General features: G+C 42.9%; 2 protein-coding genes across 2 annotated transcripts in view; one reads left to right on the forward strand and one right to left on the reverse strand.

The window, feature by feature from the left end:
- The window catches only part of spock1 (SPARC (osteonectin), cwcv and kazal like domains proteoglycan 1), a 55,624-nt gene extending 43,625 nt beyond the window's left edge, over positions 1–11,999 (forward strand). The window contains exons 7-11 of the mRNA XM_078261455.1: positions 6,519–6,638; positions 7,168–7,389; positions 8,317–8,379; positions 8,980–9,117; positions 10,492–11,999. Of these exons, the coding sequence (XP_078117581.1) occupies positions 6,519–6,638; positions 7,168–7,389; positions 8,317–8,379; positions 8,980–9,117; positions 10,492–10,688 (740 nt within the window). The 3' untranslated portion in view covers positions 10,689–11,999. The remainder of the gene's footprint in view (positions 1–6,518; positions 6,639–7,167; positions 7,390–8,316; positions 8,380–8,979; positions 9,118–10,491) is intronic.
- A 3,659-nt stretch (positions 12,000–15,658) lies between these two features.
- Positions 15,659–26,615, reverse strand: bicc2 (bicaudal C homolog 2). Its single transcript, XM_078261461.1, has 19 exons — positions 26,318–26,615; positions 25,107–25,153; positions 24,734–24,803; positions 24,517–24,596; positions 24,099–24,260; positions 23,939–23,992; positions 23,480–23,695; positions 23,119–23,370; positions 22,788–22,919; positions 22,334–22,523; positions 21,842–21,969; positions 21,513–21,718; positions 20,774–20,879; positions 20,281–20,320; positions 18,092–18,255; positions 17,127–17,340; positions 16,655–16,821; positions 16,348–16,447; positions 15,659–16,233 (listed from the first exon to the last, which is right to left on the reverse strand). The coding sequence occupies exons 1-19, from the start codon at positions 26,589–26,591 to the stop codon at positions 16,103–16,105; spliced, it is 2,733 nt and encodes a 910-aa protein (XP_078117587.1). The 5' UTR covers positions 26,592–26,615; the 3' UTR covers positions 15,659–16,102.
- Positions 26,616–27,348: the final 733 nt, after the last annotated feature.

Genomic DNA, 27,348 nt, shown 5'->3' on the forward strand with positions numbered 1-27,348 from the left:
GGCTGAATGGGCTCAATCCCCTCGCTAAATTAAAATGTTTTCTGGCCAATTCTCTACCACAGCTCCGCAGAGAACACACAGGAGGACAGATTGTGTTCTCCTCTCTTCTGCCTCCACACTTCCTATCCGCTCCTAACACATGCCAATTGCTTAGGGATTCTTTCCAAACTGCTGACTAGTGTGAAAATGTAGAGAATTTTAGTATGTCCCCTTGAGACTGTCCTCAAAAAAAAAAAGTTGCATTGGTCATTTGTTCAAACACTTAAAAAGGATGTTTACAGTTTCCTGACCAGCTACGTTGTGTCTGGGACTTTGTTATGGTGATGCAAAACCGGGTTTGTGTCACATTAACACCCAATGCTGTACACTGTTTGTCTGTCAGTTGTTATTGCACTGCTCCAAATACGTAACACAGCAAAAGTAGTTAATTTAAACCGGTCTTAGACTACAGGAGTAGTCGGGAGGATTTATCCCCAATTCCCCCCTCCTGATAATCAGCAGAGAAATCTGTAGTCCAGGACCAGGATCAGTTCCGATGTTCAGCCCAGAATATCTGGTAATGTGAGCGAATTACACATCCAATCTTAAACCTCCCAAACTGTTTGCAGCTGCATCAGGGCTGCCCCGACAATTTCAATCATGTTTGATATTTAGGAGTTAAAATCTGGATAATTACGTCAGTACTTTCTCAATAGCAGCTGATGGTGTTGCCAAGCAACGAAAAACGGAACCCTCACCTCCAGTTCTCGCTGAAGAACCAAGAACAGACAACCTGTGTTGACCGTGTCTCCCCAACCACTTTTTAATCCACACTCGTTTTACCTCTGTGTTTCTTTCTGCAAAGCATTATTAACGCTACAACAAGTTGTTGCCCCACATCAGTCTCCATTTTGTTTACATCTGCTTCCCCATGAGATCACGTGAGGTGGTGCATTGCTCCTTCTGGCACGATAATCTTAATAATATCCTGTAGTGTGTGATGCACAATTATTTTCAAATCTTTTTTTTTTTTTTTAAGATTATTTTTTGGGGCATTTTTTCCCTTTATTAGATAGTGACAGTGGCTAGACAGGAAAGGTGGGAGAGAAATGGGGGATGACACGCAGCAAAGGGCCGCAGGTCGGACTCGAACCCAGGTAGCTGCAAAGGACTCAGCCTTCATGGGGCGCACACTCTTACTGGGTGAGCTAGAGGTCGCCACATTTTCAAATCGTGTAGTGTGTGCATGTTTGAGATTAGAGAAAAGAATATCTGTGATGTTGTTCGTCATATCCATTCACTAATTCACACTTGCTATTTTTCATGCTAACCTGACTGTAAACCTCAATCAAAACCTAACCTACTGTACATCCATGTCCTAACAGCAAATTATTGGAGAATTCTTAGTAAAACAAGTTAAATTTGCAAAAACAGTCTTGAAATTTAAACTGCATGGTTCTCTTTTTGCCTCTCTCTTTGTATCTAACTCACTTCTATCTCTGCCTGTCTCCCTCTCTGTGCAGACAGTGTATTACTGATCATTATCTGGGCTAACCTTAACTCACTGCCAGTGAGATTGTTTTTGGGAGCTGATAGCTTGAGGCAAAGAAAATCAAACATATCCTTGTATCTTTTTAATGAATCTGACCTTCTATCTTCCTCATATCTCCTATCTGACTGTCTTAGTCCATTCTTTCTCCTTCTGTTACCTTGTTAAAAAGTGTCACCTCACTCCACCGCCTCCCGTCTCTCCCTTTCCATCTGCCTTTCATCTTAATCTGATCAGACATGCTCCTGATGTCTCAAGGTGATCATCACACACTGTTCGTCTGTCTACATTTAGAGCCACTCCTTCTCTTTCATATGACAAACTTCATTAATCATGTATCAATGATAAAGGAGACCGATGGAGGGATGCAAAGCCTGACTTCTCCTGATGGTTGGAGTTATATATTAGGAAGTTTGGAGGACGCATTTATCTCTTTACCTAAACCAGCCTGGAGGGATTGCCACCATACATAATTTGGGAATGTTGCACTGAATCACCTCCTAATTGCAGTCACAAGCACAACATCTGGTGATGGAGCTAGACGGTTGCAAAACTAAAATCATCTCCAATGAACAAGATGGACATAATTTGTTGATTAAACTGACAGTTCTGACAAACCTAATAATGAATAAATGATTGATTGATATGTCGCTGGGTATGGCATATTTTTGGTATGCCTTGTTAAACGGGGTGATTTCATTACATAAGATACTTTATAAGTACCGATTAGATATAAAAATAAAAAAAAAACACATCAGTTTCATTTCCACAAGATGCAGCAGCGTTTCATGCTCTTCATAGTACACTATAGATTTAGTGTCATAACTGTAGAGATTTACGTGCAAGAAAACTGCTGGATGTAACGTGAATGTACATGAAGCATTAGCTCTTCATGGCTCATTATGAATCAGATCGACGACAACTTCAACCAGAATCTAAAGACCATGATCTTTCCCTTACCTTTATAACGGAGGTTATCAATATGTGAGGTGTGTCTCCCCTCACCTTCCAAGAATATAATCCTTGGAAAAATGTGGTTCATAGGAGACAGAGATGCTGCGTGATTCAGATGATGATGCATCTCAGTGAGTAGTGGTTTGATTCATTGCGGTGACTTTGTCTTCACCCTACTGTCCACAACTTCCCCAAAATGCAAACTAAAGCTGCTTCTTCATGGCACATTGTCTTTTCTAATTGACACAACAAAGAAGCACTCCTCTAGCCTGCTGTATATGTAGCTCTTTGTCCTGAATGAATCAGTTAGTCTGTTAGTAGAAGTTCATCACATAACAAGAAGAAAACTTGTTTCTACATTATATCTCGTGTGCTTGCAGTTTAGCTTTACTTTGCCATTTACGGTTAGTAGTTTATGTGTGTGTAAGTCTATGGAAAATTGGTGGCTTGTGGAGTTTTTGGCCAGTTTCCGCTGATCTGAGTTTGCAGACATGAAAGACAGCAGAAGTGAGAAAGTGCTGGTTGAGAGGGAAGAAGAGAGGAAGGAAGATGAATATGAAGGTAATTCCCAGCCATGATTCAGTGTTTGATATTTGCCTCACAGCTCTGATCGATACTTCTTCTTCTCCTGTGTGAAACCAGCTGGTGTGTCTAGCTGTCTACTACCACTTCATCCTTGGTAAAAGTTAACTGTCGAACAATATGTGACGTTTTGGAAGTGGAGCAGATAGCATCAGTTATCATAGGAAGCGAAGTCATGAGTAGTGCTTGCCATGGTGAAAGGGTGTGTTTATTCTTTGTTTTACACACCAGTTCCCAGTTTCTTTCATATCACTGCTTGGTCTGTTTTGTAGTTTTCAATTAAAAAAAGGGGCCTTTTGAGAAATCAATGCATTATAAAGCCCTGGGGAAAAAAGCTATAAATTGAACAATAGCCAAATTAATTAAAAAACACTGCAACATTAATATCTGCTTCATTGAGTATAACATGAGCCCCTGTCAGCCATCGTAGATATGTGAACAAAAAGTTAATTAATAATGGGAACATATTTTGTCAAATGAATAATGGTGAAGGCTTTGCATAATCAGCCAGGCAAATTGTTTATTTTGTGCCATGGTTTCCAACCTTTCTGCAATATGACCCTTTAAAATGAGACAATTGTTTAGGCTCCTTATCACATGTTGCATGATATGTCTGTTAGTTGTGCGCAAGAAGAATGTTCCTTTCTCAGGTTGTTGGTTGTTGTTTTATTTGAATAATGTTTTTAAGCCTGAGAGGGTGAAACTATCAGCATTTACAGCAAAGAAAATGTCAGAGAAAAAAACAGCAGAACTATGTTTTTTTTTCTTCCTATCCTGTTAATCATCTCATGACTCCTAAGATTCATTTTGTGACTCCTTGCAGGAATACCAAACCCCAGGCTGGGAAACACTGATTTAGTGTACAGCATTTGAAAAGCAGATTCAAACTGAATGCAAGCAAAATACTAGTATGGCAGTCTTGTTTATATGGATACCATAGGCATACATGTTATGCCTGTTTCCTTTTACATGTGCAGTCTGTTTATAGCCTGCTGAACAACATGGACAACATGACCAAAATAACTTGAAGATAAGGCTGACTGGAGAGTGGTTGAATATGGATATACCAGGGCTTGTGCTAAATGTGTTTTGGAGTAGGAAATCAGCCAAACTACATTAAAAGAAATCATAGTGAGCATATGTGACTTTAGTGTTAGGCTTAGAAGAAAAGAAACCTCGGCTACAGTCATGGTACTGTATGATCCATTTTTTCTTTGAGTGCTGTTCTGTAAAGTTGTTCTGAGACAATTGATCAGGTTTTCTACTGACAGCAGCAACATCACTTGTTGAATCCCACATCAATCGTCCACTTCTGCCATAACTGTAATTTGTAACTGCCTGTGGATGGGCTTTGATATTGGTTGTGTGTCTGACATCTTTAAGCCTGCCTGGCCCTGCTGTGGCACGGAAAGAGAGAGAGAGAGAGAGAGAAAATGGTAAGCAGGCCATTTTATCTCTGCGTGTTGTGTCCTTCAGTGCATGAATGTTTTCAGCTCCAGCTTTCCAACTCGTTGCACAACAAAAGGAGTCCTTACACAGGCAGCAGTGTCGGGCCCATCTGAAACAATCTTGGGACTCAATAGGGGGATGTGCGAGGGGGGAGATGGGAAATGAAGCCCTGAAAGCAATTTAGGTGAGAGTAAGAAATAGAAGAGCTGGGCATATCAAAGTGGTCCTCCAAGTTTAAAAGAAACCGCATAGGTACAGCTAGGTGGGATAAGTGGCTTCTATTGAATCACAGAAAATTGATAGAGGAGAGAGAGATTGGACATGAATAGGCAATAGAGAGAAATGAGCAAGAAGTCCTTAAAGGCAACAAAACAATTGAAAAGCAGAGAGTGATTTAAATAGCAGGGAGTGGGAACAGAAAGTAAAATAAGGGGGGGGGGGACTCTGTGTGGGTCAAAAAGCCTGCATGCTACAGCCTCCACTTCTGCCAGAGGAAGAATTGTAATTAGGAGGTGAAGACAGATATTGTTGTGGCTTTTGGTATTTTGCTCTCTCTTTCTCTGCTCCAGACCGTGGAAATGAAGAGCACTCTAAAATGTTATCTGTCTGGTCCTGAAGGGTTCTATCACACACTCTTTCTCTCACACACACACACACACACACACACACACACACACACACACACACACACACACACACACACGCACACACATAAACACAGACCACCTTGGGATTCCAGGGGTAATGTCACACAGATAGCCAGACGATAAATGTTATCAGTCCTGTCCTCAGCTCCAGTCTGTTACCTGGGGCGTCCTCTGTTTTATAGCAGCTGCAATAATGGCACAGTCCCAAACTATTACTATAAAATGTTTATGTATGGGTGTGTCTCTGTGTGTGTATGCACATGTTTGCATCCATGCTAGGACACAGAACATGGTTTGGAAACAGAATGAGGAATGTGACTTGACAAAAACAGAAACACCTCTCAACCTGCTAAAAGACTCCACTCCCACACAATGCTAACAACCTCCTTCTGCATTTTCTATCAGCCATGAAAAAGCTGGAGCGTTTTGAATTGGAAGGCTCAGCACGAGGTGGAAAATGGCTCTTGTCCTTCAGGCACATTTATTAATCTTTCAAAAGGAACAGAATGGAGGAAAAAATATGTCAATCACATGCAGGAGAGAAAGAGAAAGGGAGACGGAGATTGACAGAGACGCAGAGAGAGACAGACAGAGGCTGCTTGGATTGCAGGCAGACCCTGTCAGTCCCACAGAGCTGAAGGAACAAGGGATCCTTTAGGCAGCAACATAGGCTGGTTTATACTTTTAATTAGGCATATCATCATTTGTATTGTTCAGTTTGTGCTCTTTTTGAGCAGTAGCATGGAGAGTAGCATCAACTTGCATGACAGTGTTGGATCAACTTTATTTTTAGTTGTGCAAAGGAGTATTATCGTGCATAATCCGGTTAAAAATTCTCACGTACTACTACCTCCACAAACTACAAGCCTCCAACTACATCACCGACCTCCTGAACTATCATACTCCTACCCGCAAACTCAGATCCACCGACGCCAACCTCCTCACCCCTCTCACCCCGTCCAAGAACCCGACCTGGGGGGCCAAGTGCTTCTCCATTAAAATGTATTAGTAGTGGCCACTGCAAAATGACATTTTTGGTCTGTGTGTGTGTGTGTGTGTGTGTGTGTAGTTTCCCACATGATGAGGAAAATCCACTGTATTTGCGTGTGTGTATGTTAGATTGGGTTCCTATGGTAACTGTCAACCAGTTCAGTGTGTGTTATCACTCCACTGTGTTTACTCAAGAAGAACAGTTGGATGAAAAAACGGAAAAGAAAGAACACCGAGAGGAAAAGTACACAGCAGAAAAATGAAAGTTTGATAAGGAGCAAGACAATAATTGTTTTACTCTCCTCTGATGACAGCAGTAGATTGACAGCTTCCCCTCTCCTCATTATTGTGTGTATGTGTGTGTGTAGCCTGCACCGACACAGAGCTCCACAGTCTGGCTGCAAGACTAAAGGACTGGTTTGGAGTTCTCCACCTCGACGCCAACAGAGACCTCAAATCCTCTGACAGCATTGACTCCGCCACTGGACGTGAGTACATCCTCCTAGTGTGTGTGTGTGTGTGTGTGTGTGTGTGTGTGTGTGTGTGTGTGTGTGTGTGTGTGTGTGTGTGTGTGTGTGTGTGTGTGTGTGTGTGTGTGTGTGTGTGTGTGTGTGTGTGTGTGTGTGTGTGTGTGTGTGTGTGTGTGTGTTCGTGTGTGTGTTCTTGTTTAACTATATTTGTGGGGTCCAAAAACCATGTCAATGATGGGTCCCCACAAAGATAGTGACACGCAGTGTGTGTGTGCGCTCGTGCGCAGCACTTTCCTGTTGAACAGACACGTTTTTCAGTCCTCATGAGGGCAGCTGTTGACAGCGAGCGACCCTGCTCTGTTCTCTGTAATGTCAACATGTCTGAACACATGTCAGCTCTGCCACGGCACACACTCAGATACACTCAGATCTCAGTTTGATACTTGAAAAAGATAAAAAATGCGGGTGACCTGGATGTTCTGCAGTTTCAAAGATTTTCCACAATTCCTTTATCTGTTTTTTCCTCTCTGTCTCCTTTCTCCTCTAGACTTTGACACCAGCATCTTGCCCATCTGTAAGGACTCACTTGGCTGGATGTTCAACAAGCTTGACATGAACTTTGACCTCCTGCTGGACCAATCAGAGCTGAGTGCCATCTACCTGGACAAGTATGAGCTGTGCATGAAGCCCCTCTTCAACTCCTGTGACTCCTTCAAGGACGGAAAGCTGTCTAACAATGAGTGGTGCTACTGCTTTCAGAAACCTGAGGGTGAGGAGGGGGAGAGGATTGAATAAAAAACTGACGTTGAAATCAAAAGGACAAAGGCAGGAAGGAAATTAAGAGTTTATAGATAAATACGGGTGTTGCTAAAGGTGGGGACATCAATTATCGCATTATGATAACTTAAAAAAAAGGTAATAAAAAGTTCACTTCAAGCAGGTATTCAGTCAGTACTGACGTGAATAGAAACCAATGGATACATGAAAAGCAAATCAGTCTTTTATTAACTTGTCATTTCATTTTCATAGTTTTGCCCATCATTCTGATCATTTATGAAGACCCTTTACTACCTAATTTCATTTCTGAGATCTGATGAGTCTTTTTGGTGGAATTGTTCAATATGTTTGCAGATGACTTATTGGTTCAACACCGAATTAGCATACTTCCTAACACCCAGGTTTTCTATGCAATTAAAAATAATATATATAGACACAATATAGACATTGTTGCATTCATTTGCAATTTCACCTACAATTATTCATTACACATAATATGATAAAATCATCTGATCTCTCATGTTCCTTCTACTTTTGGGCTCTTGAATAACGATTCTACGACATACAGTTTTGTGCAATTCAAAGTGGTTTACAGATGACTGACAAGCAGTTAATAAAATAACAAGAGACAGGAGACATACAATTAAAAATAAAATATTTATATTTTTTATTATAAAAAAATATGAATCGATTTTTGGAATTCGATAGATCGATTTTGAATCAATAGAGCTTGAATCGCGATTTGAATGTGAATCGATGTTTTTGCACACCCCTAGTGACCAATATAAGAAATCAATAAGATGTTAGAGTAGCGTAAGAAGAATAGCTCATAAGACAGAGAAAGCTGTTTCAGTGAAATTATGCTGGTAGAAAAACAAGCTCTGTTAATTAAACTATTATGTATTTTCTCTGGTTGTAGGACTGCCCTGCCAAGCTGAGAAGAGCAGGATCCAGAACCAGAGTCGAAGGAAGAGCCTCATAGGTCAGTTGAGATGATTGACAGCTGTCAGTCACAGGCTCCTGTCCGAGAAACCAACATGGCCACCTGTAATGTGAACACTAGCGTGAAAAATTGTATCTCTTTACAATAGTTTCAAGCAGAGAAACTAAATCAGTAACATTTAATATATGGTACGCACACACTATAAAGCAAATTCTGCAATTTTGTACACGTCATCTGTCGCCTCCGGGCAGATCGTTCATGTTCCAGCTCACGACAAAACAGCTTGAAAAATGAGCTTGGGCTGGGTCAAATAAAGGTAACAACTAAGTGTGTGTGTGTGTGTGTGTGTTTGTGCGTGCGCGTTATTGAAAGTGACTTCTTCCCCTTAAACAAGATGTATGGTTGTTGTCCTGCAACCTTCACAGCACTAACTGATTGTTTATCTGCCTCTGTGAATACACAAGAACTTTGGCCACAACTACAGGACACTTTACCTGAAGAGGGATCAGATTCTGCCCTCTATTTCTATCAGTTTAATGTTCTCCACACCCCCCCACCCCACTTTTTTTATAATGCTGTTTACTTTCTTTTTCTAACCTTTTCCCCTCCTTTCTTCCTCTCCTTCCTTTCCATCTTTAGGCTTTTATATTCCCCGTTGTACCGAGGAGGGCTACTTCAAACCAACCCAGTGTCACAGCAGCACCGGCCAGTGTTGGTGTGTGGACAAATATGGCAACGAGATCGCTGGCTCCAGAAAACAAGGCAACCCTAACTGCGGTAAGACCGCAACACACACACACACACACACACACACACACACACACACACACACACACACCCACATGTTCACTTATGGCTAATCAAGGGTGTTGGTTGTGTTTTCAGAGTTAATGCTTTGATCGAGGTCGACTGCTGTATGTCGTTCATTTCAGGCAAGATAGACTGCAGAGCTTCTCTTACTGTACCTTTAAAACACAATGTACCACTGAAACACGAACAGAACCACAATTCCAACTTGGTTCTATTTCTTTGCTCAGTATCTCTCCCTGTCTCTCTTTATATTTACCGGTATCTATGCATCAGTGATCATTTTGGAAATAGATAATATTAGGCATGCCTCTGGAGCCAGTCTGGCTGGTTTACTATCAGTCACATGTCTGATTCTATCTGCCTCTGATATTCTGCTCCTGTAGCTTTGATAAAACAACAGCGTCTTGCAAGTCAAGTAGGAAAATCCATCACACCTTTCAGCAGAGAGCAGTGTCAAAAGATTTGCTATAAATATGAATTTGTAGCAGTGACTGAGTTACCTTTTAGAGGAGAATAAACACTTATAATGCTGGCTGATGTTGGCGTCTCAGAAGATGCATTTAGACAAAGAATATATATCTAATTAAGTGCTTTGATATGTCGAAGCCATAGTTAACAAGCCAGCGGTGGACATTCAAAGGGAATGGTCAAAAAGCCAATAGAAGCACTTTGCTGCAAATCAATGGTCGAGGGATTTCATTGTGGTAAAAAATAACAATAATTAGCGAGAAAGAATCCGGGCAGATATACTGATTACCAATCAAACAGCCAACTCACAGTCACAGATTAGTTTAGTCCAAAGCCAGTAATTGCAGCTTCCAATATTGATGAGGTGTCTCTCCTGCACCACACACACACACACACACACACACACACACACACACACACACACACACACACAGCAGCAGTCCTTTGCGGTCTAACAAGCTCATCTAACTCTGGCTGAGTGGCCTCAGGCTGGAGCAGCCTGGAGTTCTCCCATTTGGCTTTGCATAAAACAAACAGGTAGCAATGCAGCAGCTCTCCGCTCGATAGCCTAAACACAAGGGTCGCAAACAGATTTTAACTCTGTAAGTGCCACTCATCCAGAGTACACTTGTACCCATGTGTAACTAGGCTGTTTTGAACTGAACTCAGAAGGATTTTAAAGTCCCAACTTCACAAATGCTGGAAGCAGCAGCTGAGATAATGACTCCTGTTTTGCACTGTAGCTACACAGTATGCAGTGTGAGTGCAAAAAAAAACATTAGTTTAACACCAAAATGTTTGCAGGTGTAACTTGATGTAACTGAGCTTGCAGACACCAATGGAGCCTCTCTGTGTTTGTGCATCTCCCAACAGATGAGGACCAGGAGACATCAGGGGACTTTGGCAGTGGCGGCGCCGTCATTCTCCTCGACGACCAGGAGGAGGAGCCCTCACAGAGCGGGCGGAGCCGGCAGAAGAAGAGACGGGGCCGGCTTCACCCCCGAGGAGCCATCGAGGACGATGAGGACGAGGAAGACGATAAGGATGACGAGACTGGCTACGTGTGGTAGCTCCGCTCCATTTAATTCTGCCATCAGCCGACCAGGAAACTCCGTTAACTCAGCACAGATCTGAAGCCATTCCAATGTCTCCTCCTCCACTTACTTTGGCAGCAGTCCATCTTTTGGCTCCTGAGCTTGCTCTTGTTTTCCCTGTCCCTTATCCATATCTCTCTCTTCAGTGAACCTCATCCGACCTCTTCCTCTTCATGTGTTTCACTTTTTCCTCAGATGGAAAACACAGAACCTATTAGATTTCAACAACAACTGTCAAGATCCTGAATTCTGCTCAAGCTGTCCACTTTCTGCCTCTACCTTCCCCCAAACCTGCGATCTTTACCCTCTTGTAACACGGACACGCTTCTCTATTTTCTCTATTACTCCCTCTATCTCCTTCTTTCTCTTATCCTGTCCCTCTCTCTGCTATCTCTGTATGTCCATGTCAGAGCCTCTGGTTAGTCTGTGAGCCCAGATACATTAGCTGATGTATTGGATGTAAATATGTTTCCTTCAGGAAGGCCAGATTGTCGATTAAACCCTCCCTGAACTTCCATCAGTGGTTGCATTCTCATGTTCTGTGTTCCCCCATCGGGCTCCTTACAGTGTTCAAAGATGTTTCCACAACATGTTCCCAGGCTCTGAGATGCTCTCTCTCTCTCTCTCTCTCTCTCTCTCTCTCTCTCTCTCTCTCTCTCTCTCTCTCTCTCTCTCTCTCTCTCTCTCTCTCTCTCTCTCTCTCATTTCATGGAGGATTGTAAATTATTTAACCGTTGATCTTGAATGTCCCAGAAAGCCCAGGAAGCAATGAGATTAATGATGTATTGTTGTTGTTGCATGTTTCTCATCGTGTTTCTGTAAAAGAGAGATTTACCTGGCGAGGTCTAGCTCTATGCATCTCAAACAGAAAGTGATGCCTATTTGGCTGCTACAATACTTTGTTGCTATGTTGATGCTGTCTAGTGTCTTTTTGGTTCTTCTCCCAATCTCAGGAGGTAGGAAGTTGCATTGCAGAGCGATAGCAGTGTAGTAAAGTGAACTGCAAGGCCTACAGTCCAAATCTGTGGCATTCCAGCCAGCTATTCTTGTACTAATTGATCAGTAGGGCTTCTGAGGCTGTTTAACTGTGCATAGACACTAGAGGAAGAAGCTGCTCCTGAGCTGGGAGGACACATGAAGTTGGGCGAGCAGAGAAGAGGCTCTGTTCTGCCTCCCAACACTGGATATGTTTGTGATTTAAAATTGAAATCCTCACCATGTCAACTAAGTGAACTTTTATTTGTAACTTTGAAATTTAAGTAAAGTGGCACTTTGGGTGTCTTTTGAACCTTATAGGTCTGTGTCCATGTGTCTCTTGTTCTCCTGATGTACCATTTTCAGCACAAGCCTCGAACGCATTTCATCTTATTTCACCAAATCATGATGAAATAAAAACACATCTCTTTCCTCACTGTGAAACCACAAACCCATTTATATGAGTTTCTCATGCTTTTTGGTTTTATTTTCTCTGAAGCGCAAGCTTCTCTGCAGTAGAACAATCAAAGCCCTCCATCAATTCTGACCTTTCCAACCTTGAGAAAGCAGCCTCTCCTGTTGGAAACAGATATAAATGATAGCAGCAAAGAAAGAGAGAGCGAGAGAGAGAGAGAGAGAGGAGAATCACAAGGCTAGCAGTGTCCAAAAGAACATAAAAGCTTAATGAGTGTTATTGTAATATCGCTGGCTAATAGGACAGCTGACCCCACTGCCTTGAAACAGCCCACTCACCACTTTAAAAACACATTGTACCAACAATCGGAGGCTAAAAGGATGACTGAATCTTCTGGCTTGAAACGGCCTATTCGGCAGTTCACAACACCGTCTGTCAGATACAATAGACAATGGGCTTAACTGTGCATCAAATTATGCCAGAAGCTGTGCGCAGGGTACAATCACCCAATTCTGGGAGCTTGGCTAGTGCAGTGTCTTTTGTCATCAGGCTACATGACAAAGGCTGTCAAGAAAATGTCTCATTCGTTCATCTTTCATCACATGCAGTCTGCTGTATTTTTCCTGCATTGTTTCCACCTTAATGCTTACCTTGCATGAATTCTGGGCCCGACTTCCAGTTTTCCTTTCAGTGAAGCTGCGTCTGTGAGAGTTAGCAGTATGTTACAAGTGTTTTTATTGGAAGCAGTGTCTTTTTCCTTTCTTTTTTGGAAAATAAATGACGTACAAACATAGCCTATATAATCTCTATAAACAGATATCTGCATATGCATTGATCTACATGATATATCTGCATGGATGCAGAATCTGTAGGACAAGAGTTCGATGTCGGAAACGTTCTGGTTTTCCTTTGTAGTCCGAGTTGTACCATATTGACCAATCCCATTGAAGTGGGCTTTGGTTGCATGCAGGTAAAGGTGTAGGTCTAGGTGGGGAGCAAAAAGACAGAACGCATTAGCCGAAATTCTATCTCAGAAACCATCGGCTAGCCAGCTTTTTTATTTATTTCTGTTGATAGATTAGTCATCTCTCAACTCCATTCTCCTGTGTCAAGTTGCTAATCGGACCCGGCGCACAGAAGAGGAGGTCTTGGCCTGGATACCGTATCTGCTGGCTGCACAGGAACGCCCCAAAATATTGGCTGTTGCCCCCAGAGGCTAAATCGTCATCAGACCGATAGGCATTGTGTTCCGAGATTGCATCACACCTCAAATTTGGCCAGTTTTGGAAATATTTATTTTTCCTATCGAGAGTTAGATGTTACATTGATACAACTTTCATGATTGTTCAGTAAAAAAAGCCACCATCAGCAACCTGCTAACTTAGCTTAGCACAAAGACGTACGGTCATATCTCCCGTACCTGAAGCATACCGCTAACTCTCGCAGATGCCGGTTTAAGAAATGACCGGAAGTTGCACCCATAATTCACAGAAAGTTTTACAGGGCTATGAATAAGATGGATATATATTCAAATAATCGAAATCCTAGTATATCCAAGTATTTGCATTTTTGATGGCAGTTTTTTTTTTCTCCTAACTTAGGCAGATCTATGACACACCAGCACTCACTTAAAACCCTCATTGTTACCACACACACACACACGCACACACACACACACACACACTCTCTCATTGTTTCTATTTCCCTCCGCTCTCCCACTCAGTTCCATGCTGTTTTATTGGCTTACCTCTCAGGTGAATCCTCCCATCGGCCCAGGGTCACCATGGAGACCAGTGATTTGGCTACGAGTGGGGGGGTTTAAGCAATTGGTGGTCCTTTTTTGGGATAAAATGGAGCAGCTTGATACAGGTTGCCATTTAATGTGAGATGCTGATTTTTGCTCTTAATTATTAGAGGGCTATTAGAAGGACCTTTACCTTTGATGAGGGGTTAACCATTGAATATAACCATTTCTAACTTTGGGAACGCACACATAGCGAGGTGCAGAACAGCGTGAGCTTCAATATAAGAACAAAAACAATAAACTGAAAGATACTGAAACGCTCCTTAAAGCTGAGAGGAACTGCAGAGTGTGGAGAAATATTAACTGTGGGTTCGTTAATATAAGTAATTTGATCTATTATTGTGAAAATATCCTCACTCAGATCTCCTATAATATAAAGTTTTAACTTATACTGCATCTTCTTAATATTGATAACTTTAGACCACTTAAATAAAAACGACCAGGCTGCAAATGGAGTCTGTTCACAGTTTAATTTTGCGTGCCTACCATATAACTCGGCCATGTGCCATTATTGCCACTTTAGCAGGTGAAAAGTCCAAGTGGCTCTCCAAAGTCCTCAGGGTCCAGATACTGCTGCTGGTTCTTTCAGGTAGTTTTCATTCTAGCTGTGTGATCAAGGACCGATTTAGACCCACAACCACAGGGGAGTGCAATTAGCTACCTGACAGGAAAGAAATCCAGCAGTGCTCCAGGGCCCGAGGACCAGATTTGAGGATCACTGGTCTTAAGCCTGCACATGTAATTGGCAGAGACATTGTAATAAGTAGGGATCATCTCTCCCTAATCTGTCACAGCCCACCACTTCCACTCACGCTCTCTTTCATGCTCGGTTGCCGCTGCACCAGCCAGCTTGGTGAGCATCTGAACAGACCCCCACATGCCCCCCCGGTGGAGGTTTCTTGGATCATTCGCTTCAATGTGGTAACCAACAACACTATTCCAAATTAGCAAATTTAGAGCAAGATGATACCATTCTTGTTAATACTCTGCCAGTGAGGTCCCTCTGAAATCACTAAATTGCTGGGTGTAGCCTTCTGCTAAATAAATTAAACAGGAAACAACTCATATGCGGTTCCAGTGGCTTCACTCCTGGCAACAGTGATAAATTAAATTGGAACTTTTAGGTGAGCAGTCAGGCGAGACCAAACCACATTAAAAGGAGTGTCACATTACCCTCACACCAATAAATGCATTTACCTATTTGGGTTTTCTAATTCATTTTTTCCTAATCTGATTGTTGCTACTCCACCTTGTCCACTGGGAGCTCTAATGCTGTTGTCACTGTGTTTCTTCCTGAAACAAGTCCAAAACAAATGTGACTTGAATTTATAAGCACAGTGTGGGACACCAGTGCCCTCTGGTGGTCTGAGCCTGGCTTCGAGTAGAGGACCAGTTCACACTACAGCTGGTTACATGAGCTTCTGAATCAAAAATACTGCTCTGAGGGCTGCCCTGGTGGCTTAGGGGTTTAAGGTGCATATAGTTATATAATTGCAATACTACCCCTGGTATTTTTTTGTAATTCACCATTTCTTCTTCAGCTTTCTCCTCCTCGGTCACCAGACATCGCTTCTTCTCTCTCTCTCTCTCTCTCTCTCTCTCTCTCTCTCTCTCTCTCTCTCTCTCCCCCACCCCTCATTTCCTGTCAACTCTCCAAGGAAAGCATAAAAGGCCCAACAAAATCAGTCTCTCAATGGATAAACCTTAACAGCAACATTTTATTTATTGTCACTATCATAGTACAATGTCATTTATTTTTGGAAATATCTATTTACAATTGCATAAATGTAGTGGTTAACATGGACTTAAACACAAAACATAGCATTATAGTTTGCATAAGAAAGGCACTTTATGATGATAAAAGACACCACAAAGGATCAATATGTCACATGTGGTCACATGTTTTATTTGTGTTTCATACAGTTTGTTTCTTGAAGAATCAGAGGTTTGGAAGGGAAGACCTCCTTGTCTTGATTTTGTATAAAACGCTTTGGGGTATGGCTGTAGATTAAGGCACTGGACTAAAATGTTTACATAATGTTTGCTCCTTGTCAGGCAATTTCATGCTTATCCATTTATGGTGAATAACAAGCATATTTGATCTCTGCACTGGCAACAGCATCACTGTATACTTTTTTAGAGGCTGAATAGCTCCACGTCGGTCAAATGGAGCTCAGACCTGGTGGGCGTCTCCTCTCACCAGCGATTACTCTGAGCAGCAACTTCTAGATCCATGATTCGCGGTAGTCGACCACTAGCACCACCTTCCAGGTAGCCAGGCTTCACTGCCGGAGTATCTGAGAGCCTCCTCTTACTATTGTTCAGGTCTGGATAGGAAGACAAATTACTTAATCAATTTCACGAGAGGGGGCGGGTGCCTCCGACTTCGTTAACATATGGAGAAGCAGATCTGAATCCAAGCTAGCACATCAGATTCTTACCTGAGATTGCCAATAACATCTTGCGTCTGGCTCCAAAGGTGGAGATGCCCACTTCCTTCAGATCTTCATCAGACAGAGTGAGGAATGTCTGGTAGTCAATCTGGATGAGCACAGATAGCAGTTGTATCATGATGCTCATTCATGATGCATACAATTTTTTCCTGGGGGAAAGTGTGTGCTTGTTCGTGTGCTGTATGTCTGTGTTTCAGGCTCTGAGGCAAGTTCCCCCACACAGCGTGTTGCATGTGTAAGTGATGAATAAATGTTTGCCTCAGAGAAGATTCATTTAGTCTCTACAGAAGTTTACCTCTTGTTGTTCAAACACATCGATGTATTTGATTAGGCCAAGTTGGCTGAGAAGCTCAGGCAGGTCATCCATCATTTGGGGGGAGAGGCTCCTCTGACTGCAGGTTGACGCCCTCCTCGATGAGCATACGCTTTCAAAGTAGCTGCTGCTGCTTGGGAAGCTCTCCGCTAGACATCACAGGTCAAAGTCCAGAGGAAAAGGTTAAAGGTGGCAGAGAGAAACTGTTTCTTCATAACTTTGCGCCTTGAACTTTGACCCTTTGAAAGAGTGTGGGTCAGAATACCCAGAAAAGCATGCTGGCTTGCATACTGCAAAATCTGACCAAATGCAGTAGGAAATCCTGCTATTTTTTTTGGCATACTGCATTTGACATGCTATCTTTTTCTGGCATACTAAATAGAATGCTAGTATGGTTATTGGTAACGCAGGGACTGTTTCGTCGAGCTTAAAAACACACATATGTCAGACTTACAGGGTTTGTCACTTCTGCTTCTGTTCACTGACGACGCAAATGCAGGGAAGGAGGAGGTGGATGATGCGAAAGTAGACGGGGGTGAGGAGGGGGAAGAGGTGGATGAAGAGGAGGAGGAAGGGACAGGCAGGGATGAAGATGCGGATCCACGTCTGTCCCTCCAGTTCTCACAGTTGCTCCCATTACACACCTTTGCCATCTGAGCAGCCCATGTCTAGAAGGAGACAGAAATTCTAACGGCATTAGATATGAACTAGTACGTCTCCCTTCTTTCATCTCTCTTCTCTTAGTCAGTGCTAGAGGTCATAAGACAAATTGTTACAAGTGATCACATATTCTCTTGTGTGAGAGGGTTTCAGTGAACATAAGACAGCATCCAAAGGTTTAGTCAGAAAGCTCATGTGCCAATGTTGGCTGACCTGTGATAGTAGCGCTCTCTCATTGGAAATTATCAATGTGGTGGGCCTAGCGCATGCTTCCTCCCAGCTGCCTGAGTCTCAGAAAATAAGTGAACTTATTGGAGAAATGCCTCTTGCCCTTATTAGCCTAAGTGAGTCTGCATCTACATCATTGGCTACAGAACAGTCGGAGAGAAACCGTTCAGGAGGCTTTTAAAGAGCCGGAAAAACAGGCTGCTAAGGAGTGGCTGTGTTGACTGAGGCGATGGTATCAGACTCCAGGTAATTGAGCGTAGAAATTGGCAGTGCTTGCCCCACAGTGTGATAAATGCTCTAAACTGTTAGAGAGCAACACCAATAAATGAGGCTGTATTAGTGGGCCGCAATAGGGGTGCTTGTTTTACCACACTGCAACAAAAAACTGCTTTGGCCGCTCAAAAGAATTTAGCAAGTTCAGCAAAAGTATAGAAGTCAAGTCTCAATTAACAAGCAAAATGAACCATGCTAAGTTGGAAGTCCTTTTTATTTGAGTTTGTTAAACCAGACATTAGGTTAGCTCATTTGTACCTGTTGCTGGTTATTGCTGATGCTCAGGTAGGGTTTGTAGCTGCGTCGGCTGATGTTGCGGAGCTCCTTGACCGCCTCAGCTGGCATGGACTTGGAGAAGCCGAGGCCACTCCACGTGTCTGTGGGCTTCTGGACCTCTGTGACCACAGGCTTCCTCTGCATGGCTGACATAACAAATACAAACACACACAGAAGGAAAATAAACCTGAATTAACAGATGTGTTTTTGCTACTTGAGAACAGCTGACTCAAGCTCATCACCTCATGTGCTAGCTTACATATGCTGATTTACACACTCAGACATCAGGAGTGATATTAATATTCATTTTAGAGTCATGTTTCTGGCCACTCTGAAAATGTTAATCTAATATTTACTCTTCTTTCAGCTGCTTTGCTGCTCCTGAAAGAAAGATCTATCTCGTTAGCTGCTAAATTTGCCAGCTAGTTGCTAACACAGTGGGTTTAACAGAGCATTTAGCTAAAACAGCTGCCTGTTGAGTCTGGAAACAACAGTTGAGAGTTGAGAGTGAACTAAAATATTAAAGTTACAACAAAAATGAGCTAAAAGATGCTTAACTGCTCCTTGGTGTTGATGGAAACTGCAGATTTGAGAAATAATTCGCTGTGGGTTTGTCACTACGAGCGTCACCTTTCACATTACACATACTCATTTGATTGTAACATAGAAATATAGATCATAGCAGCTTTTAGGAGGCATATTTGAATGAGCACACACTTTCAGAAAGCTGTGCTTACAAGCTTCATTGAGTAAAAATAATTAGAATTCACACTGATACTTTTTGTAGCACACAACAATGCATATAGCCTCAGTTCACCCATCATGAAAATGCATTGCAGGTTGTCCATGTCTCCTCTGATAGTCTGAATTGGACAAGCTGGGTTCAGGTGTTGAATAATGAATCACGGACAGTGCATTTCCTTGCCAGCATGTGGCATACTTAATGAAACTCAAATTGCTGAGACTGAGACAGGCAGATACACACTCTCAAATGACAAACAAGTGACACTGGGCCTCTTCTGGCAGTAGAACAGGATCCATATGTAAATGTGTGATAAAAACTGTAGCAGCACTCCAAAGAGTGCAATATCAATGGGACCAATTATAACTGGTGGGTTGTTACTTGAATGGTATGTGTGTGTGTTTGTGAGTAAATGTCCCATTCATATACTGGCATATGGGTGTCTTAATGACAGGCAGAGGCAGATGGCCCATTCAAACTGCTAATTCATAATCCCATAAAGCAACACTAAGGGAATTTAGTACCATTTGGCTGCAGATCTTCCATTCTACATGATGGATGAGGTACTGTTTCCTGTGTGTGTGTGTGTGTGTGTGTGTGTGTGTGTGTGTGTGTGTGTGTGTGTGTGTGTGTGTGTGTGTGTCGTGAGTGCTGTGTGCGTGTGTACGTGTGCGTGCATGCGTGTGTGTGTGTGTGTGTGTGTGTGTGTGTGTGTGTGCGTACATGCGTGTGTGTGTGTGTGTGTGTGTCTGTGTGTGTGCGTGTGTTTGTGTTGTATGTGTGTGTGTGAGTGTGTGTGCGTGTGCACGTGTGCGTGCATGCATGCGTGTGTGTGTGTGCGTACAAGCGTGTGTGTGTGTGTGTGTGTGTGTGTGTGCGTGTGTGCGTGTGTGTGTGTGTGTGTGTGTGTGTGTGTGTGTGTGTGTATACACATACTCTATTATAAATTTGGCACAGTGCAGCCCATAACCAGGTCCCCTTCATCAGTTGTCTTGGCAGTGAAATGGGCCCCCTCTATGTAAAGCCTGCCTCTGCCCAGGATATTAATGTGTAGCCTCCATAACATTTTTTAATAAACTAAATAGGTACCTTCATTCTGGATAATCACATGACATTAAATCATGTTTCTCAACAATATAACTGAAACTTTTCAGTTCAACTTATGAACTAAAACAGCTTGGCTGTATATAGGTGGCTGTTTAACAAGCAAAACAACAATATACAGTAAGAATGTTTGGGCCAAATCTCCCTGCAAAATGTGTTTTTAATATATCTATCTGCAGTATACAGCAACTATACAGTAGATCAATAAAGAAAAGAAATTCTTGGTTAGCAATGCCCTAATTGTTGCTGCAGAAGCCTGTGCAGAGCTCTTGAAACCACAGTAAGAAAGGAAAGAAAGAAATATTAAACATTTAGGAGCACTAACCTCTGTTTGCCAGTAGTTTCTTCCTCTCATAGTCATACTCCTACAACGCACAAACAGGAAATAGAGGGGGTAAATATTCCATGAAATTGAATTATTTCTTCTCTGGTTACTGAGCACAGGCGGGGGGGCTAACACTCCGCTTTGAGAGTGAGAGATGACAAATAAGCAGGGTAGCAAGCAAAACAAAAATTGATTCTCAAAATCAATTGGGATCAGGAATGTGCAAATCAATAGGTTACATAACATTATGAATATGTAAAATGTTCCTGTTGTTCTACAGTTTGATGTAAAAAAAGTTGAAGGCGTTAAATCTTTTCTCCTCTGTCTCTTTCTCTCATACACCCTCCTCCTCTACAAGTCATTCTCTCTAAAACCTTAAGTGTCAAAAAGGGGTTCAAAATGACTTGCTTGTCTTTCCACTGCCATTTAGTTATAGCCAAATAAGGTTGTATGTTACAAAAAAAAGAGACCTGCAATTCCTGTTTTTCCTCACCTCAGCCTGGGATGAGTCAGCGCAAACATCCTGAGCCAGCGTCACATCTCTCCTCAGGCTGTTCCTCCGCTCACTCCTCCCTCCCTCAGTCTCTGCATTCAGCAATCTGGCACATTCAGGACACACACACACACACACACACACACACACACACACACACACACACACACACACACAGATAGAAAGACAAGGCTATGTTAAACTGTGATGGCTATGTTCAACATTTGAGAGCTTATCAACACGTTCTTTCCCTAGAGCAAGAGCAGCAATACTATAGCAGGATTTTAAAGACAGTGTCATGAAGCTATATAATTATGGATTTTATTAAAGGAGAGCTGCTCCATAAAAACTGCACAGCAACATTTTTTATCCAGAGAACCACAAAAAGGACACAGACTCAGCGAAAAGGAAAATATAGATGTGGTCAACAAGGTTTCTCTAACTGAGTTTTCTGTGTTAGCAAGATTTGTATTCTCTCGACTGATCTGGCACATGCAGGTGTACGTGTGTGTGTGTGTGTGTGTGTGTGTGTGTGTGTGTGTGTATTAACCACACTGTAGGCGGCAAAAATCTGGGACAAAACCTTCATCCCCACGTAGATTACATTTATTTTTAGGTTACTTGGTTTTTCGGTTTAAATTACACTGAAGTTAACACTAAGTCATCAGGACATTAATGTAAGCCAACACAATGACCTGACAAGTGACGAAAACAAGTGTTTTTATCAGCGAATGCTTACCTGTAAGTTAGCGCCTGCCCTGTTGAATGGCGTCTGCCCTGGACGAACACCTTGGTAATTTCAGGACCCTGGAAACTCCCTCTCCGTCCCATCAATCCCACCCTGCTGATGCTGCTGGCTGCATCACACACCTCAGACGATGACATCACCCCGACCTTAGAGCTCTCATCCTCTGATTGGCCAGACTGGTCCTCATTTTCTAGGATCTGAAGGAGAGGAGAGAATTTGGTGCTTTGTGTTGATTTCTAGTGAGGTGTTTCTATCAGGAAGGGTTTGTTTTGTACTGATAGCAGACTATATGAACAGTTTGACTATAAACAGTAACAAACCTTCTCCAGTGGCCGGCTGTCTGTTCCCTTCAGTCCTGTCCTCCCCTCATCAGTGTGAGTGCTGAGACCTGGTGGAGGTGAGCGGCGGGGCTTAGTACCAGTCAGCTGCTCGGGAGCTAGCACAGAGCCTGATCAACAAGAGGGGACATGAACAACTTTGTACTACTGAATAAAACAGGGACACATAATAAAGACACAAGGTAAAACACAAGACACAAGTTTCCATCCAATGCATAATTTGAATGTGCGCATAAAACACAGCCTGAATAAAAAACCCAGAAACAGGGGGAAAACACTTAAGAGGTCAAATCATATAGATTTGGATTTAGAAATCGTTTTGTATGGATAAAGAGAGACTGCACAAAACACTTATGATTACAGAATTCAAAATATATAATTATGTTGCACTTTTTAACACAGTAGCTTTCCAATTTCCATGACATTTTGGATGGAAACACACCTACAGAGATACATATACGTGTGTCTGCTCACCCTGCTCAGAGAGACGAAGCTGCTGCAGCAACATGTTGAGCCAATAGTTGGTCAGCCCGCTGCCGGCTAACACGGGGTCAGGGGTCATTTCGGTTACCTTGGCAGTCTCACAGGAATCTAACCCGAGGAGCAAACGGCGGGCCTCATAAAGACAGGAGATGTTTCTTTCCAGACCTTTCACCACCACTGACTGATACACATACACCAATGCAGAGTTTTACATAAGAATTCAACCCAACACAGCATGGGGAGAGAGGTTTTGCATCCAAAATCAAAGTGAACATTCAAAAGACATTTCTTATTTAATCTGGTACGTATGAAAATAAGCAACCATAAGCTCTATAGTGTAGTCCTAGATTGAAAGTGAATTTAAAAAGATGAGCCGAGCAGGCAACAAAACAACAAAATTACCATTTTTATTGTAGATGGCAAAGCTACATTGACAAAGTTGTACCTTGCTGGTCTGTTTTACTTTGGGCTTGACACTAATGAAGACTCCGAGGTTTTGCATCATCTGCGCCAGTTTACAAGGATCTGCCTCCCCATCTTCACGCATGTCAAACATCAAACACACAGGCAGACAGTCCTAGATGTGCACACAGAGACACATATGCCACGCAGAATGTTAAATAACAACAGATAAAGAAAACACAAGAAACAAGGACGAAAAATACATTTTGACATACGCAAGCATAAAAAACTAAACAAACAAATGCACTTGCTAACTTTTAGGATTGTTCTTTACAACATGTCTACCCTAACAAAAACAAAACAGCTCACTGTACCATGAGCTGCTGCCGAGCCAGACACACTCCGTCAGCGCTGCCCTGGATGAGCAGTGACGGAGGGCCCTGAGGAGAACTGAGGTCTGGTAGAATGATCTGAGTCTGGGTCTGGTGCATGACGCTCAGGAAGTGAGCTCCATTCTGCCCCAACAGGAAGAGATGCTGCTGGGAGGTGACATCCATCTGGCTGCTCACTATACCGCCTGTGACCTCTGACCCCAGCAGCAGCTCCATCAGGATGCAGGTCGCCTTCTGCCAGGTGATGATGTATAAATACACAAAATGATATTAAACATTAATTAAACCTTATTGTAATGCGTATAAACTGTAAACTAGGTTTCATATTTTGCTCAACACTAACCTTTACAGCAGCTGTGTTTCCCTGCAGGCCCCAGACGGTGCAGCAGCTTTCATAGAAGTTGGGTTGTGTCTGAGGATGAGGTGGCAAGGCCCTGAAGCTCACACTGACCCCGAAAGTCTGCACAACCTGCTGGATGAGTGGTGAGCCTGCATCTGGCAGAGGCTGGGGCACAAGGCTGACTGGGAGGTCAAAGGTCAAAGACAATGGCTGCAGGTCCTAAGACAAGGAAGATCGGATGGAAAAAGTGTGATGAAGAGGAGGCACGGAGAGAAGGAATGAAATAAAGACGTGAGACAGAGTGTGGCTTTTTGACAAATCTACGTGTCTTCTTCGTGCCAGCCATTCTATTAATTATTCTATTGATCGCTGTGTCTTGGCAGGAGTGAAGAAATTAAGTTTTGAGACAAATACAAATCTATCCTGGGTCTTCTCTGTTCAGACTGTACATGGACCACTCACTCTTATCCTCCTCTTGGCTTCCTCCACTCCTTCTATGGGTCCAGCGATGGAGACCTGGTTAATGTTTAAAAAACAAATGAATATTTAAATGAATTTGTTTTCTGTTTCCTTCAAAGCTGCAGTTAGTGGCTCGTGAAAATGCCGCATTAAAGATTGTTACCTGGTTGCTTTTCTCCCCCGTACTGTTGTGTCGGTTGGAGTCGGGGAAATGGATGTGACAAGATGTGACCTCCATCACCTTTTTGATGTTACCGCCACCTTTCCCGATCACGTGAGAGTGCTCTGTGTAGGCCACGTCCAACTTTAGAGTCACCTTGTTGACCTGGATTTTATATAAACAGCCATGTCATTTGTGCAGATTACGTTTTTAGTACTTAGTCGCCTTCAGATGTCCATGAAACATGAAAAAGATCCAGCCAGTATGCACGCCGCAGCTGCAAAGTCTCACCCTCCTACAACTTAAATGTTATAGCAAAAATATTTTCAAAACAACTTCTTATATAAGGAGGCAGGAGCAAAGTAGAGCACATGTAAAAGCACATCATCAAATTGTGAAAATCAAATGTCACAGCTCTTACCCTGGTTTCCAGAACTTCTAGTATCTGCTTTTTGGCTTCCAAAACATTGGCCCTCTTCCCTTCCACCTTCACATGTGGATCTAGATGGAAATATGAGTTCAGTTTAAATTCTATACATTGGAGTATGTCACAGTAAACATAGAAACATAGAAAACAGGAAGGTGACGAAACACAGAGCACTGATATGGTGTGACTGAAAATATCAAGAATGTGTCACCTTTCTTTGACTTGGCTCCAATCTTCAGCTTGGATGGCCATTTCACCTGAGTGTCAGTTTCTCTCATCACCTTTGGAAGCACAAACAATAGGAGAGGGTGAGAAAAAAAAGACAGAGCTTTCATTGTATGCCACAAATCACAGCACATACAATCAAAACACACACATAAATGCATCCAGACACACACACAGCAGATCTCGTCGACCTAAGAATACAATGCCTCATTTGCATTTCAAAGACTGCAATTATCTCCTTCATAAAACCTGTAATCACTGGATGCAGAGTGTGGAACAAATGTTAAAATGAAGGCAGAGATGCGCTCACTGATTTGTAAGCTACATTAACCAGGAGGCTTTATGCACTGTGGACTTACTCTCTCAAAAAACTCCTCTCCTGTCTCACCATCTCCATGCTTTGGAGCTGAAAGACACATAGCAATCAAACATCAAAAAGGAAAGATAAAGATAAACACACATTTCAATATTCCTGCAGTGTGATTTGTCATGTTGTGTTGGTCCGCAGCACAACATTCCTCTGTTTACAACACAAGTGTTCAATATCAAGCATGTGTGTCCAGTCAACATTTAAATGTTGACTTGACTGAAATTTGCTAAGCGACTGGAACAAGAGGTTGCTGGGAACATAAACAATTTTAAAAGGCCATCGCTCCACGGTGACATTTACAGGGTACGGGGCGGGGGGGAGGCCCTGGAACGCCCCCCTTATCACTATGGGTTACGCTGGCCAGAGCTGAGGAATGGCAAGAGAACAGTGTGGGGTGGAGGGAGAAGGTGGTGGTTGGGGGGGCAACCACAAATTAGCCTAGAGACAGATAATCACGTCAACGGCATTTGCTGACGCAAAGACCTCCCACTTGACCAAGAAATTAAATAACAACTGCAAGATCAAGAAGGAATGTGTAAAAAAAAAGAAGAAAAAAAAAAGATCTCTCCTCGGCCTATCAGAGTGCAGTCTGGCAGGTTATCACCTAAAGGGACGGATACAGTATTTACTGCCTGACTGACATTGCTTAAACAGCCACAAAAGCAAAGCCCCACATGCACACACATTAAAACAGCCCACCGTTATCTGAGCTGAATTCACTCCAGCTTTCCCATCAAGAGTCTGCGTGAGGGCAAACAGACAAACATAGGCCTCTATCTGCAGCAGTAGCACAAACAGAAAGAGTTTCCTCAGTAACACAGTGGAGGCATTTGTCATAAACCTGCCAAGCTGCGATAACTAACAGAGGCAGTTACCTCTGCTTCACCAACAAGAATGATAATAGCACAAAATACTTCTAAATGTGTAAGCCATTGCAGGTCATAAATCACGATGATGCATCAACAGGAGTTAAGCGGATGGCAGTTATAATGATGGTGACAACAAGGACACACAGCCATCTACAGGGTCAGGTAGATAGCTGTGAGGAATAGCACACAGGGAGGCCATGATAGGCATCAGAAAAAGCAGCTCATAGAGGAATGTGAGAATGAAGTTGATAACAATGTCAGTGGAAAACCATGGAGTCCAGGTGCATGGTATTGACAGTAAAATGTACATCTGACATCTCAGCTCACTCACCATACAACATGTTCTCCAGCTTCTTCCTGTCGATCCTGAACCTCTCCTCCACCCACTCCGGGTCCAGACTCTTCCCTCTTGCATTCTCCTGCCCTGGCACAGAGCTTGCACCTTCCTCCTCTTCCTCATCCTCTTTTTCTTCCCCGTCACGTTGGGCCTCGCTGGGCTCAGGCTTTGCTGCTGAGCCGGGTTCTACGCTAGTTTCCAAGTCAGGCTGCCGGGGTGCTATGGTCGCCGGGACAGGAGAGCTCTCCTCGGTGGTGGTGGTGGCCATAGCAGGACTGAGCCTTCGTCAGTGTTTGTGTGTGTGTGTGTGTGTGTGTGAGGATGTGTGCATGTGTGTGACCAAGGAGACCAGCAGGGAGAGAAAAAAAGGGGAGAGGGGCAAGAAACACCCCGTTTCTTTTCTTTAAATCCCCCGCCCCCTTCACTTAATTTAGTACACAAATCTAACTCTTTCTCACTCTCTCTCTCTTCAAGCTGTTTGAGGCCTGAAGGTTTTACTGCTATGGCATCGCACTGCACAGATGTATGAAGAGACTTTATTCTAACACAGGCCATGTCTTCTCTATCTGAGGGGCTCCAGACCGACAAACAAAATCTACAACTTCAGCTGAGGCTCACTCTGCTTGGAACAAATCCTCTGTAATCCTCAATTCAATGTAAACAGAGTATGTGGATAGATAGTCAAGACCTGTGATGAGACGAGATACACATTTCACCCCCACAGACAAACACACTTCCTGAAAAAAATCCTCACACCAGCACACACAGCTATCTAAATAAACGGGTCATCCAGTTGGGTTTCACTGCACGTCTGTCCATGTGTGCCCTCCCTCCCCTTCCTCTGAATGAGAAGTACGAGGGCTTGAGATTCCAGAGGTCAGGGTGAAGGGAGTGGAGGGGTGTATCGCAGCAGTGAGTGTGTGGTGTTTGTGTGAAGGGGGAACTTTGCAACAATGCTTGTGATAAAAAAACCTCCAGTCAGAGGTGGAAGAAAAAACTCTGTTACAAGTAAAAGTCCTGCTTTC

Source organism: Sander vitreus, chromosome 10 (genome assembly GCF_031162955.1).
Source record: "Sander vitreus isolate 19-12246 chromosome 10, sanVit1, whole genome shotgun sequence".
NCBI lineage: Eukaryota > Metazoa > Chordata > Actinopteri > Perciformes > Percidae > Sander > Sander vitreus.